General features: G+C 47.7%; 1 protein-coding gene across 4 annotated transcripts in view; it reads left to right on the top strand.

Moving 5' to 3' along the window:
* brip1 (BRCA1 interacting helicase 1) overlaps positions 1-15,421 on the top strand; it is a 76,154-nt gene that overhangs the window by 14,642 nt on the left and 46,091 nt on the right. For all 4 annotated transcript variants that reach the window (XR_006022728.1, XM_042062854.1, XM_042062853.1 and 1 more), the window contains exons 10-16: positions 59-191; positions 715-869; positions 1,628-1,796; positions 2,143-2,283; positions 3,740-3,901; positions 12,689-12,848; positions 13,216-13,337. Coding sequence is in view for 3 of the 4 variants with exons in the window: in XM_042062854.1 (XP_041918788.1) it covers positions 59-191; positions 715-869; positions 1,628-1,796; positions 2,143-2,283; positions 3,740-3,901; positions 12,689-12,848; positions 13,216-13,337 (1,042 nt within the window). In the remaining variant the exon portion in view is untranslated. The remainder of the gene's footprint in view (positions 1-58; positions 192-714; positions 870-1,627; positions 1,797-2,142; positions 2,284-3,739; positions 3,902-12,688; positions 12,849-13,215; positions 13,338-15,421) is intronic.

Raw genomic sequence — 15,421 nt, 5'->3', positions numbered from 1 at the left:
CCCATCTTCTTGTGAGTTCTAATATGGTGTGTGTGTGTGTGTGTGTGCGCTTGCTCAGCTGGGTGCAGGAGAGCTCTGGCGCCCTAAAGGAGAGGGGCTATGAGAGCTCCTGTAAGGTGTGGACGGGGAAGGAGGTGCTGGCCATCTTCCACCAGATGGGCATCACTGCAGCCACCTTCAGCATGCTGCAGGTCAGACAGCTCTTCAAACACCTCCTCCTCCCTCTCTTCTCCTCCCTCTCGTCTTCCTGTGCCCATGCTCAAGACTGATTTCTTGTATTCCTGAAGATCCTGTACATTACTCAGCTTCCCCTTCTGTTTTTTTCCATCAGATCAGATTTAGCTGGTGGGCCACCTCGACAAACTTAAATTCACTTTTGCCACTATTGCAAGATATGGCATTCAGCCTTGGCAGAGATTTGCACACTCAAAAGCCCTTTTAGTTCTCCTTGTCCCTCTCGGTTTCCTTTCCTAGCCCCCCCCCCCACACACATACACACACACACACACACACACACACCCCTCCTTGTCTAGCAGGGTGTCCCCGGGGTTTTAAAAAGTATTAAAAGTTAAAAGGTAGTAAATCAACTTTGCAAAAATGAAGGCCCTTAAAAGGTATTAATCGCCATTTTATGGGGTATTGAAACCTTTTTTCACAACGAGTAGTCCATTTGTTGTAAGAGTTTGTGTGCTGGTGTTGGGGGCCACTCTGCAGAAGAACCTGGCTGCGGTGTTGGAGAAGGAGGAGCGCGTGGGGCTGGTCAACGGCCGAGAGGACACTGTCACGGTGCCCACCGTCAGCTCCGGCACCGCCTCCGTCCTCAAGAGCCTCTTCATGGTCCTCGACTACCTCTACAGACAGGAGAGCAGGTGTGTGTGTGCTCTTCATGCAAAACACAAGCCCCTGTCCGTATGCTGTCGCATAGTATATTCATATAAAGACACCTGTCACTGGTCAATCAGTATTCCTGGCTATAATTTCAAGACAACAGAACATTCCAAACAACTCAGAGAAAAGGTTTTTCAGTTCAGTGTTCAGAGTTCAGTTAAATCCATCATCCATCATCCACTGTAGCAGGCAGTCACCACAAACTGAGTGAGAAGAATAATGGTGGGGCAGTCTGGAGGACTTGTAAAGGTAAAATGTATTCAGCATAATATATGGAAATCCTGGAGGACAATCTGATTCAGTCTGTAAGAGAAATACGACTTGGGAGAAGATTTACTTTCCAGCAAGACAATGAGCCGAAGCATATAGCGAAAACTACACAGAAATGGTTTAAAGACAACAAAGTGAAGTTCTGGAGTGCTATAGAAAATCTGTGGCTGGACTTGAAAAGGGCTGTTCACACCCAATCCCCTTCCAACCTGACAGAGCTTGAGCAGTTTTGCAAAGAAAAATGGAGTAAAATTGCAATATCCAGATATGCAAGCCTAATTGAGACCTATCCTTGCAGGCTCCATGCTTTAATTGCAGCCAAATTTACATTTGTGTAATTGTTTTTTTTTTTTTTTTTTTTAAAAAAGGCCAAATTAAATTGTTCAAATTCAAAACAGTAAAATGGGAAATATCCAAGGGGGGTGAATACTTTTTATAGGCACGCTTCATTCGTTTCCTGTATCCTCAGGTTTGCGGAGGACTACCGGGTGGCGCTGCAGCAGACCTATGCCTGGACAGTCCAGCCCGATGTTCCTGACGCTCAGGGCTTCTTCGCCAGGCCACACCGTCGCCGCAACAGTGCCCGCACCAAGACGCTCGTGCACACTCTCAGCTTCTGGTGCCTCAATCCTGCAGTGGTAAGACATACACGCGCACACACACACACACACACACACACACACACACACACACACACACACACACACACAGACACACACACATGCAGACCTTTATAGGGAAGAAGGGCTTTAAAATGACCGAACTTGGATATTGACAAACCATACAGAAATATAAGTCTGTGAATATTAGCAAGTCTACCTGCACGCACCTGGACATACCAGAGATAATGCCTTAATTAGGATTGATTACAATTTCAGACAAGGAACAGCCATCAGGGAAAAGTAACTAATGTTAAAAGTGTATGTGTTTATGTGTATGTGCATGCGTTTGTGAACATGCGTGTGTGTGTGTGTGTTCTGTTAGGCCTTTTCGGACCTGAGTGGCTCAGTGCGTAGCATCGTGCTGACCTCAGGCACCCTCTCCCCCATGGACTCCTTCTCCTCAGAGCTGGGCGTCAGCTTCCCCATCCAGCTGGAGGCCAGCCATGTCATCGGCAGGTCCCAGGTCAGCGCCTAAAGCAGGGGTCTCAAACTCAAATGAGCTGGGGGCCACTTCTGCCAACGTCATCTGATTGGAGGGCCGCGTCAGTGTTAAAGAATAATACAAAAAAGAATAGCTATTTCCTAAAATACAATGTTTTTTTTCAACTGTATTTTCAAATACAAAACTGCAAACAGAAAGTGCAAGTATTTTTATCTATTTTAGACACCTGTGCTATAAAATAATGATAAAATAAATATAAATACAAATTATGAAAAGAAACAAAAAAGCATAAAAACAGGTATGTGTGTGTGTTTCACACCAAATAAAAATATGTTTCTCTCATAACTTATTTAAACCTGGCATATCAACATTTCAAAAGGCCATGGCTTGAAAGTGGTCATAGATAAACTCCTACTGTAAATGTAAAAATCTTTGAGTATAAACAAAAGTTTATGAAGGGGATAAATTTACCCATCTAAAGCTAAAACTATTAGCCTGTTCCACAAACCGTTATTATAGGTCTACAATAAAGTAGCCTGGTCAAATCAGTTCCTATCGCGGGTGACTTTGTAGTTCTTCAGAGCTGCCTGTACCACGTCCATTACGGACACTATCATCACGATTACCACTGCCACCTCGAGCTATTTTGGGCAAAGGGTCGAAATAAGCATGGTATGCTTAGAGGACACCGTCGTACGCACCTTCGCACCTTCATTCACAGACGCACCGTGACTATCACTGTCAGTAGACGATCGATCATAATATAATCTCCAAAGGGCAGATATTCTCCTTCAGAATCAGAATAGGTGAATAGCATAGCCTACCCAAGACTTCATCACACTTGAAAATTTTTTCAACATTTGGTGTAGGCCTATTCCTGCTTCAATTTGTGCAAAACTATGGCCTGCATCGCTTCCGCGTCATTACAAACAAATTCACGTCTTCATGTTTCTCGCGTGTAGGCTAATACACTGTATTTCCTGAAAACTGTGTGCAGCGATTTTGGGCTTGAATCAATCTCTGGATGTCTAGCAACTAGTGGAGGAGAGTACAAATGAGATTTGTCACCGTACTTGGATCTATCGTCTATTTAATCAGTGTCGTTGTTTGTCGCAATTAAAAATATCCTCAAGGGCCGAATTACATTATTTTAAAATAGGCCGCGGGCTGGAATTGGGCCGGGCACGGGCCGGTAGTTTGAGACCCCTGGCCTAAAGGAACTTCACCATAGTTCTTAAGTTTTATATTGTAGGCCTGTGCCGCTGTTTCTCTCAGACTCATGATGGTAAAACAAATATAATGTTATCTATTAAGGTAAATGTTAACAAAAAATACACAACTTTGTTCAAAAAGCACACATGAAAACACTGCAAAGAAGGCTCAGGTTGCTCCTATTTCTAATGAAGGAGAAATAGATACAGTACTTAGGCATTGTGTGTGTTGCTGTTTATTGAGCGTGTGTTGCTGTCTGCCACAGGTGTGGGTGGGCACGCTGGGCACAGGCCCCCAGGGCCGCAAGCTGTGTGCCACCTTCCAGCACGCGGAGACGTTCACCTTCCAGGACGAGGTGGGGGCGCTGCTGCTGCACGTGTGCCAGACCATGGGCCCCGGCGTGCTCTGCTTCCTGCCCTCCTACAAGGTGGGTGCAGGCTGACCTTTTCCTTATTCTCTCTTTCATTCTCTCTCTCTCTCTCTCTCTCTCTCTCTCTCTCTCTCTCTCTCTCTCTTTCTCTCTCAGAGCTCACTCACTCACTCTCACTCTCTCTCTCTCACTCTCACTCACTCACACTCTCTCTCTCTCTCTCTCTCTGTGCCTCTGTCATCTTGTCTCAGGCGTTGGCCTCAGGTGTTTCTGGACATGTTTTGTACTGTTCCTTCCCGTCTTTCTGCAAGATCAATGGGAGTTTTTTTTTTTTCCATGTTTACACAGGAATAAAAAAATAATACACACAAAAAGAAAACACTTGCACGCACAGAACATGTGCCCCATTGTTGGAGGAACAGGCGTGGTTCACACAGTAAATGATGCAGTTTACAAGATGGAACCTATGTCCACGTTATGAGAGAACATAGAACGAAGTAAAGCACCGGGTGGTCAGATTAAAAAAACTTTAATATATCTGGCTACATCTTGCCAGGTTCCGTTATGCCTTCGTGTGACAGACATGCAATAGCAACATGTTTTGGACACTCAGAGACTTTTGACCATCCTCTCCCAAATAGTTACAGTGTATAGTTTTAGCAGTGGTTAAGACCACTTGCATTGGAAGCAATGTACAGGGAGAGCTCTCCTAAAAACGCCTCTAAACAGCTGACCACAAGGGGGCACTCAAGACCACAGTTTAATCATCCTCTCTCCGGTCACTGGAGGATCTGAAGCTTCATTCTCACACACACACACACACACACACACTGGTGTTGTATACTTAGGAAACTTGAAGCCTAAAAAACATGCCTCTTCCATTGCCCATCTTAAGGAATGTTAGCTTGGTTTGTTCAGTTTCTTCAATTTCGTTCTAGCAGAAGCAGCATCCTCTCCACGCGTACAGTAACAGCAGGCGGCCTATTTAAACGGCTCTAAGCAGGTGTAATGTATAATACTAAGTGGCCAAACCTCAAAGTACAGGCTGCTGTTTCCCCTGACCTGTATCGCCTTTCACCTAAAGAGCTCACTTATGGGCCTGCATTGATAAACACTTTGTCCCCCTTTGTTTGTTATGCCTTAGCCCATGAATAATTGATCCCAGTTCAAGAAGCTTATCACTGGGGCTCCTCGGAGGGGTGATAACTTTCTCAAATGTCCCTTTTTGTGTGTGTGTGTGTGTGTGTGTCAGAGAGAGAGAGGGTGAAAGTGTGATTGAGTGTGTGCATCTTTATGTTTTATATATCCACATTACTAAGTTTGTGTCTTTTCAAAATGTTAACAGCTTCCACTGTTCCAATAACATGCCATGTAAGCACCTCTTGACATGGACTAGTGCAGATGAGTTCTTTGAGTTTTGTGTATAGGTCTTCCATAGCATACGTGTAGTGTAGTGTGTGTGTGTAGTGTGTGCGTGTTTGTGTGTGTATGTTGTGCGTCGTGTGTAAGAAGTTTTCATTATTGATGTCCATGTAAGTCTCCCACATGGCTGGATTAATATTTAATCTGCCTCGCTGCCCTAAAAGCCGTCACAGATTGGGGATTAATTGGAGCCAGTGGAACGGCAGGAGCCAGAGTCCCGTCTGAGGTGTGTGTGTGTGTGTGTGTGTTTTTGGGGTGTAGGGGGGGGGGGGGTGTTCTCTAGTCTCTAGACATTCTTCAGTGCCCCTCTTCATAATCCCTATCGGTGGCCCTATCTCACACACACACACACACACACACACACCCACCCTGACACTTCACAGACCCTGTAGCTGTGAGCTGAGATGGAGAGATAACTGACATTCAACAGCAAGCCTCTCATTCTGCCTGTTTCATCGGTTCCTGTCTTTAGTTCACACGCAACTCAAGTCTACCAGTTCTCAACATCTCTCACTTTCACCCTGAGGCCTCTGGAGTTTCTGCCTGCCCGCTCTCCTCTGTCCACCCCTGTCCACCAGTGAGGCTGGCGTTAAGAACCAGCTCAAACCGCCCTGCGCAGAAGAGCTCGCCAGTGGCATGGCACGCGACAGCCCAGCCAGACAGTCGGGGGAAAGAAAAAGAGCAAATTGGGGGGAGGGTGGGGGGTGGCTGAGACGGATGGGCCCATAGGGGAAAGACGGTCATCAGACTCATTAGGGTCCTCTGGCGGGTTGGTGGAGAGTGGGGGGTGGGGGGGGGTGGGGGCAGTCGTTGTATATAGGTGAGGAGACTCGGGACACGAAACGCAAGATGCTTTTAAAGCAGATTAAGATAAGGGCCATTAGGGGGTGATGTCGCCACGCAGTCTGCTTATGAAGATGCGCCAGAGCTGGCGCCTGTGGCTTGGGGGGGGGGTCGAGGGTGATTGAGTACATGTGTGTAGTGCATGATGTGTGTCTTACAGTTGGATGTTCGTGTGTTGCACAGTGAGCGTGTGTCACTGAACACTCTACAGACACACGACAGCCGTACAGTTGCACCCCCCCCCCCCCTCCCTGAGGCCTCTCGGCCGCATGCCGCTACTGTCTCCTCTCCGCACTGTGGCGTCATGTGTACTTGTGCTGTACAGTCTGGACATGAGATGGTCCACATTAACTCACTGTACGGTGTCAGAAGTGGAGCACTATATTTAATTCACCACCAAAGCCAATGACCCATCAAAACAAGAGTGGAAGTGGACATGTGGCTTTTAAGTGAGCCAAGAGAAAATTGTCCGACGTGTTTTTAGCAGGCTTTCATCTGTACATTAGCGTCACTCCTCCATCTGTTTGAATTGCTCATCTTGTTGAATTGACCCTGCGTGGTGTCCAGCTTGTTTTCCACTCTTCTCTCGTCAGTCTAGAACATTCTCTCGTCTTCAGACATGCATGTGGTGTGTAACAAGTACAGTAGGAGTTGAAATGGTGAGAGCCCAGAAGAGTGTGTGTGTGTGTGTGTGTGTGTGTGTGTGTGTGAGTGGGTAATGGTCGTCTGCGGTATCTGGGCACTCGAGTATGTTTACCAGCCTCATCACTCAGTGCCAGCGCCGGTGTCGGCCTTGAAAGCCCAACGCTGACCTGCCCCACTTTACACCAGCCTCACAGGCCGCCCTTCCACAAGCCCACCGCTAATGGCCGTCCGGAAGAGCTGCTTAACGCAGAGAGGACAGAGTCACACTCCACGACCTGATGGTGAGGTGAGGGTAGAGAGGGAAAGCTGCAGCTCTGAATGTGGAGTGTGGAGCTCCATTTCTGTGTGGACCGCAGCTATGGCATCTCTGTTGTTGTGACACTCTTAAAGAAGTCAAAGAAGTTTCCTTTCTTTTTTCTCTCTTCTCTTTTTCTTTCTTCTCTCTCTCTCTCTCTCTCTCTCTCTCTCTCTCTCTCTCTCTCTCTCTCTCTCTCTCTCTCTCTCTCTCTCTCTGTGTCTCTGTGTCTCTCCCTCTCCTCCTCTCCTGTACCTTGTGTTCCATCTGTCTGTCTGTCTTGCCTGTCCCCTGTCAGTAGTTAGTCTGGTGGTGAGGGGGGAGGTAAGTAGAGGTGTGTGTGTGTGTGTGTGTGTGTGTGTGTGTGTGTGCGCGTGTGTGCGCGTGTGTGTTTGTGGCAGGTGGCCGAGGCGCCACTCTGCTCTGTCCTTGGCGTGATCGTCACCGTGATATTTGACAACTGAATTATTTACAGCTGCTCCCACACCCTCCTGCCACCACCACGTCCCCTCCCCACACCACCCCCTCAATCACACACACACACACACACACGTACACACACATATTTCATTAATGCAGCCGGCACCCTCACCATCTCCATTATTTAAACGGCTGTTTGCGCAAAAAAAGGAAGGGGAGGTGACGGAGGTGGTGGAGGGGGGGGGGGGGGGGGGTGGAGGAGAGAAGAGCAAAGTGTTGCTACACCGCCAGAGTGGCGGCAAGAGATGGAAGGAAAGAGATAAAGAGTGTGTGGGGGGGGGGGGGGTAAAGTGGGGTATGGGGGGATGATGAAAGATGGAAAAGGAAAGAAAGAGAGAGAGAGAGAGAGAGAGAGAGAGACGGTGTGTGTGGCGTCAGTGGCATCGCCGGGTCCCTTTGGAGTCGGAGAGGCGAGCGGAGTCACTCTGGCGTGGCGGCGGCTGAGGCGGTGCGGTGCATTGCGGAGAGAGAGAGAGAGAAAGAGAGAGCGGTGAGGATGCATCAATTATTCACGTTTTGTTGTGCCTCTGCAAGTTTGCTAAATAGTCCTCGCCCCCATTTTGTTGCTTCAACAGCTCCAGCGCTCCTGAGCCGTTATTGCCCACACGTAGCTGCCGAGAGAGAGAGAGAGAGAGAGAAAAAAAAGAGGGCAGTGTTTTAGAGACCGACACTGCCGGTGTGACTGTCTTTGTGTAAAAGCACTTCTCCATCACAGTCCACCGTCAAGCTTGTGGCACCCTGCAGCTAACCAGCTAACTTTTGCCAATGAATTGTTGAAATGCTAAAACACAGCGTTTACCAATCAGGGCAGAAGTATGTTTTCTGCTCTCTGCCTCCAGAGCCCTTGTGTTGTTTCACGTGTGACCTATGGGAGCCCAACTGGCCTATTGGAAGCCTGATCCTTTCCTGTGTGGCTCAGTGTCCCTTCTCCGCTGTCATGGAGAGACTGCGTTGCTGTGGGTCACCATCGCTGCGGCCCTGTCATGGAGACGCTTCGCTGTGAGGAGCTGTGAGTCTCTGGCCTGTGGCAGTGGCCATGAATTAGCCATGAGGACTCTCGCTGCCGCCGGTGTCCGCCTGAGGCTGGATCTGCCACCTGCAGCAGTGAGAAGAACCGCGCGTCCTGCCAGGCGGCCATCCTCCACTGCGCACACCCGTGCTGTTTTCGTACACATCACATGTCAGCACACATACACATACATATACATACAGTATGCTTTCACAAGGGCTATGATGAGAGTCTGCGTAGCCATGTTGTATCTACCAGGTTGAATCGGTTTGAACAAGTAGAGATTACACTAGTACTAGTTGTTACTGTGGTCATTGTTCCCGTTTTAGTCATGTTTATTCTGATATGTGTTGCAATAAGGTGTGTGTGTGTTGCATTAAGGTGTGTGTGGCATTAAGGTGTGTGTGTGTGTGTTTGTGTTTGTTGCATTAAGGTGTGTGTGTGTTGCATTAAGGTGTGTGTGTGTGTGTGTGGCATTAAGGTGTGTGTGTGTGTGTGTGTGTGTGTGTGTGTGTGGGCATAGCATGGGACAGGGTCATCTCTGCCTTGTTTGTGCACCTGAGCGCCAGCCAAGTGTGCAGATTGACATTTTGTGTCTGCCGCGTCGCAGCCTGGGCCCTGTGGAGACGGCAACGCGCCCGTCGTCAGATAATGCTTCTGAATTAGTCATGAAGGCCATGTGTTCATCTCCGCTTGCTCTCTCTTTCACACACACACATACACACACACACACACACACACACACACACAGACCTGCTTCAAGGCATTTCATTTGAGGACACATGCCACATGAATAAAGTGATTTCTCTGACCTGCCGTCACAGAAGTTGCAGACAGACAGGGGAAACTTCTGGGGCGGGGGGGGCGGGGTGTTTGGTCACTCTTGTTTTTTGCCTACCTAGTGCCCATCAGAGCCCTCTGAGGTTAAGTGGCTGTTTGTAATACACAACACATAAAAAGATATTGTAAAGTTATAAGAGAAATGGCCGAGAACAACAGATTTGACATTCTTGAAAACGTTATTTTACTGGCTTGGTTTCGGCAAATGGTTTAATTAATTAGTCAGTTGTCGTTCAAGTATCACTAATGTTGCAGTCATTTAACTTTTAAGTCAGCTAGTGTAAAGAATGCCCTTTGTTTAATATTTTTCCAACGCTGTTACATACAGAGGGTTTTTTCGATGTATAAATGCTTTGGTCATCTGTCAAATTAGGTTATAGTATCTGTGTAACAATTCAGAGATGATTTGTTGGTCCATCTTTGTAGCTCCACATTATACCCCTGCCTCACACGAGGGGGATGAGCAGGACGAGATACTCGCAGTGGCCTTACCAATCCTCCAGAGGCCTGCCGGTCTGCCATCGTCCAGACCGTCGCCCTTTGAAGTGCATTGGGAGCTCCGCTCTGTCAAGATGAAGGATACGGAAAATGTGCGCGTAATTAAATGGCTGAATCAGTGGCGGACAGAGAGCGATGTTCGGCCGCTCCAGCCTGCCAGATAAAAGCATTAGGCCCATTCCATCTCTCGGCCTCTTCTGCCAAAGGGCCTCCTGGAGTGGCACGGGATTGTATTTCCAGCCCTGCCCCCGCCCAGTCCCTCCGCCCTCCTCCCCTATCTCCGCTCCCTTCCTCTCCTCTCCTGTTCTCTCTGGAGAAGAAGGCTTTACAAATGGCAGCACAGGGAATATAAACAACAAGGCTGCACAAGGGGCCTTTGTGCCCTCGCATGTGGCCCCTGTCTTTTAAGGGGCCGCTGTTTGGGGATCAGGTTACGGGCCAGTGGGTTCTGATCCGGTTACGCGTACGCCACTCCGATGTGAAATTAATAACCCTGCTGTGCTGTGCGAGGCTCGTCAGAGCTGGATGAGGCGGCTGGAGCTGGATGCGGCAGCACAGCCTAGTCACGTCGGTCAGCCAAGACAGGGAACATGGCTGACTGTCCGACCTTCTGTCACAGATGTCTTCTCTGCAGTTTTTTTTTCTCCATTTTTTTTTTTTTTTTTTAGGACCAAGGTGATTCCAATCACTACAGTGCTGTTGACCTTTCCAATAATGGATGCCAATAGTCTTGACATACAGGAATTATTTTCTTTGGTTTGTTTTGTATGTGTTTGTTTTTCTTTGTTTTTTGTGTTCTTTTGTTTGCTTTCTCTCGCCGTCCTATGTGTTCCTTGCTCCACTTCTCTGCATCCTCTTTGCCGAGTCTGTTTTTGTCCAGAGGAAGATCGGCCCAAGATACATAACGTAAATAATTCACACCAAGTTTGTATTGGATTGAACAGCTATTGTGGGACAAACATATCCTCCCCTCCTTCCCCCCACCCTATTTCAGTCCCTGTGATCGCAGACAAACGAGGGGACCTTGTTGATGCGAGTGTTACAGCTCACTGAGAAAAAAAAGCGCATGTTTTATTGATGCACGCTTCCCTGCTCCACTGTTCCTGCAGGCAACGACCTGATGAAATCTGCCCACGCTTCATTTCATCAGCACAGCCAGTCATCTTTACGTACACACACACGCACACGCACACGCACACACACACACACACACACGGTACATATAAACACACATATAAATACATACACATATACACATACCTCTATCCTGCCCAAAACAGGCTCCTTTGGTGCTCCCACCAACCTCTCTCTGTGTAGAGCAACACATTATCTTTACTCTCTGTGTAGAGCAACACACCACCTTTACTCTCTGTGTAGAGCAACACGCCACCTTTACTCTCTGTGTAGAGCAACACACCACCTTTACTCTCTGTGTAGAGCAACACATTATCTTTACTCTCTGTGTAGAGCAACACACCACCTTTACTCTCTGTGTAGAGCAACACGCCACCTTTACTCTCTGTGTAGAGCAACACATTATCTTTACTCTCTGTGTAGAGCAACACACCACCTTTACTCTCTGTGTAGAGCAACACACCATCTTTACTCTCTGTGTAGAGCAACACATTATCTTTACTCTCTGTGTAGAGCAACACACCACCTTTACTCTCTGTGTAGAGCAACACACCACCTTTACTCTCTGTGTGCGGTTCATTGTGTGGATGCCATAGATAGGTCCAGAAAAGGTCCAGGACTCCCATTGTGTTCTGTCCTGTCTACAAGTTCAGTAGAACCCATGTTCTACATGTCATACTCTTTGTATAGAGCCAAGGTATTATATGTTGATATTTCTGCTCTTGCAGAACCCTGGTATTTTAGGCCTGTGAGATGTACAGTGACATTTTTCAGTAAATTTGAAAAGATATATGACGGTTCAGAAGTATTTCCAAACTGTATTCTTCTAATATAAATTAAACTAGGAATTGTATCGAGACATGTCCGCAAGAACAGAGCCAGGTTTGGCCTGTACAGTAGACAGACACGCAGACACACGCCGCCGCCAAGAACTTTTTTCTGCTGACTACCAGAAGAACTTCTGCATGACCCTCTCGGACACGTTTCCAAGCCAGTGGAGATGCTCAGGGATGGTGAGCGAGTTATTCAAGTTGAAAATGTGCACAGCAGAGACAGAAAGTCTCGACCTGGCGCGGGAGAGAGGGCTTTTAGATCAATGCTTCCCCCCGGAGAGCGCCTGACTTTTCGTTTTTTTTGCACTAACGACAGTGCAGCATGCTGCCGCAGTGATTTTATTACGGGGCCCCGGGTCTGGAGGCGCAAACATGGGTCCGGCTGTTGAGAGGCACCCCATGGGGAGGGCCGAGGTGAGATGGTGAAAGAGCAGAGCTTGTACCCAACCGTGAGGCTTCAGGCTCCTGAGTACTTTTGGAGAGTGCCTTGTTGACCTATTCGACTGGTGCAGTTAATAAATTAAGATGTAGCTCGCAAGAAAGGTCTTGTTCGCACATCTATCCAGTGAGTGAGTGTGTTTTTTTTTTTTTGTTTTTTTGTTTTTTATGTAGTCATGATACACTCATTGTTGAAATTCATAGCCGTGATGAGACACACGCAGAAATTTGAGTATGTTGATGGGTACATGGTCAGGAAATGTAAAATGTGAGCCCCTGTGGCATCTCGCATTTGAAACCACATGAAGAATTGACTGTTTCATATTTCAGACTCTGAAAATGTATTATGCATTATTCCACCCACAAGCAACAAGCTTGTTTATTATTGTGTGTGTGTGTGTGTGTAGATGCTGGATAAGCTGCGAGACCGCTGGATCAACACGGGACTCTGGGAGAAGCTGGAGGAGCGGAAGACGGTGATCACAGAGCCTCGCGGTGGCGGCAAGGGCGACTTCGACGAGCTGCTGCAGACCTACTACGAGGCCATCAGGCACAGCGGCCAGCAAGGTGAGGGTCAGGACCGGGCAGCACTGCCCTGCGCCATGTCGACAGGAGGGGACAAGGTGACACTTAGTGGGGTCAAAATGAGTGTGATTCAAAGTGACAAAGTTCACTGACCGGGAATCAGCTCTTCATTCTTGTGATGATTAGTAGACAAGCCAGGTTTAATCTCTAACTAACTTCCTTTGGTGAGCCAGATTTGCCTGGCACCGTTGGGACAGGCTTTATAAGGTATTCTTTAAAAGATGGGTCTGTGTTTGTAAGTTGGTGTATGTGGACTCCAGAGACGGTTGATAAAGTATCTTTGTGGACTGACTCCCTGTGAGTGTTTTTCTGATAATGGTGGTGATGGTGTTGTGGTTGTACGCTGCAGATGGTGCGCTGCTGATAGCCGTGTGCAGAGGGAAGGTGAGTGAAGGACTGGACTTCACTGATGACAACGCCCGAGCTGTGGTCACCATCGGAATCCCCTTCCCCAACATCAAAGACCTGCAGGTAAAGCCAGCAGGGTGTCACAGCCTCACCTCTCTATGCAACACAACTGAAGATTTCTTTTTTAAATGCAGTACCAGTATATACATTCCTAAATATGTCTATTTTAAAATTCTTTCCAGAAGCTCTTTAAGCCGTCCACTTGTTTACTGTGAATAGAATATTTAGCTTTAGAACCCAAATAAAGACTGTTGTAGTCTTGCAGTATTTGTCCAGACTAAGAGCGAGAAAAGTTTCAGAACACAGTCAAACACACACACACACACACACACATACACACACATAAGAGAACACCTTGTTTTTTGTGATCCGTAAGTAAACTCTAAAGTGATTTCCCCCCGTTATCCCTGTGCTGCACACATAGGCCTGACCTTTTCACTTAATACCCCCCTCCCACCTGCCCCCCAAAACCCCCCCTCCGTTGTACCTTGCTGTCAGAGTATGTTTAGAACTGGCTTTGTCACCGTAGGGACAAGTATGAATGATTGACACTTACCACCCTCCCGCCGCACCACCACCCCTCCTCCACCTCCACCTCAGCAGGAAGCCGTGCGATATGGCAGCCTCCACCTTCTGGGCAGAGGCTTAGCGCCGGTCGGACGGCAGGATTGTAAGGCCAGGACTGGGCATCTGCAGCTTGGAAAAGGGGCAGCGGAGAGGTCATTGATTCCTCCGTCTCTCTCTGTCTCTGTCTCTGTCTCTCTCTCTCTCTCTCTCTCTCTCTCTGTTTCTCTCTCTCTCTGTCTGTCTTTCTGTGGGTCAGGAGGTCACGTTGGGCACGTGCCTCTGGGTGCTGTTGTAATGGCCGTCCCACTTGCCACTAAGCTATCTCCCACTCGTGTACCCACTACCCACACCTAGCAGGGCTCTCATAGATCAGTGGAAAAGCAGATTGGACCTCTAGGATTTGATGGTCTCTGAAGTAGTGGTGTGTAAAGAGATGCAGGGAGGTTAGAAGTGTGTGTGTGTGTGTGTGTGTGTGTGTGTGAGTGTGAATAAGAGAGGGATGAGAGTCACTCAGTGCAGTGCTGTGGGGTGAGTGGGGTTGTGCCCCAGAGGATGCCGCACAGGTCAGAGACATGACCCCATTAGCACAGAGGAGACCAAGGCCACTGACACTAATGACTGCCAGAGACAGGTGACACACACACACACACACATAAACACACACTGTGTACACACACACACATGCTGCTGCTGTAGCAGCACTTTAGGTGCAGCACATGTAGCAAAACTGGGAGTGTGAGGAGTTCCTCGCAAGGTCTCTATCACACACACACACACTAAAACATGTGCACACACACAAACACACATGCCCTTGTGCAGGTCCCTGGCTGTAGTGTGCAGAGTGGCTGTGATGGGGACGCCTGGACCCCCCGCTTCCAGACAGTGGAAAGCCTTTAAACTTGAACAAACACACGGCATTGCTTTTATGGAGCTGTTACTATGACTGAGATCAAAGGTGAACTTTAAATAGTTACTGGGCAAAAAAAAAAGCGAGAGAGGGAGAAAGAGAGAGCCCTGCTTCTCGTGTGTAAAAATGTTAGTGAGTTGTACGTTTTTTCAGTGCCGTCAGAGAAGCTTGTAAAAAAAAAAAAAAAAACCTTGGAAGCAAACACTGGTATCGGGAAGTAAAACAATAAAAGGCCCTTTAAAGGCATTTAAAAGACACTCAGTGCTGATAAGGGAGATCTGGTTGCCAAATGACAGAGCTGCTGAGCGTGCCAAAGCAAAGAGCCCACATGAGAGGCTCTGAGGAATCCGTGCCTCTTTATGGCGTCTAGATGCCATGCGTGTTGCATTTAGCTCTGGAAGGGTTTTTGGTTTTTTGTCGAGATTAATTGATGGGATGTGTTCTCTTTTACCACAGTGAAATGGATACTCGTGGGGAATAATGACTGTTGTGTGTGTGTGTGTGTGTGTGTGCTTGAGATTGTGTTGAATAAGCTTTTCATCTCAGATGAGATGCTGTTTTGCCGAAGGCTACTTGTCATGTTGTTTTCGCTTGTGGTTTGCATATGTACTTGTTTTCAAATACTGCAACAGATCTTTTTTTAAGGGAGCTGCTATTACATTTGTGTGTGTGG

The sequence above is a fragment of the Alosa sapidissima genome, chromosome 15 (assembly GCF_018492685.1).
Source record: "Alosa sapidissima isolate fAloSap1 chromosome 15, fAloSap1.pri, whole genome shotgun sequence".
Taxonomy (NCBI): Eukaryota; Metazoa; Chordata; class Actinopteri; order Clupeiformes; family Clupeidae; genus Alosa; species Alosa sapidissima.
The sequence above is the reverse complement of the archived record's forward strand: the minus strand, read 5'-3'. Positions and strand labels throughout refer to the sequence as shown.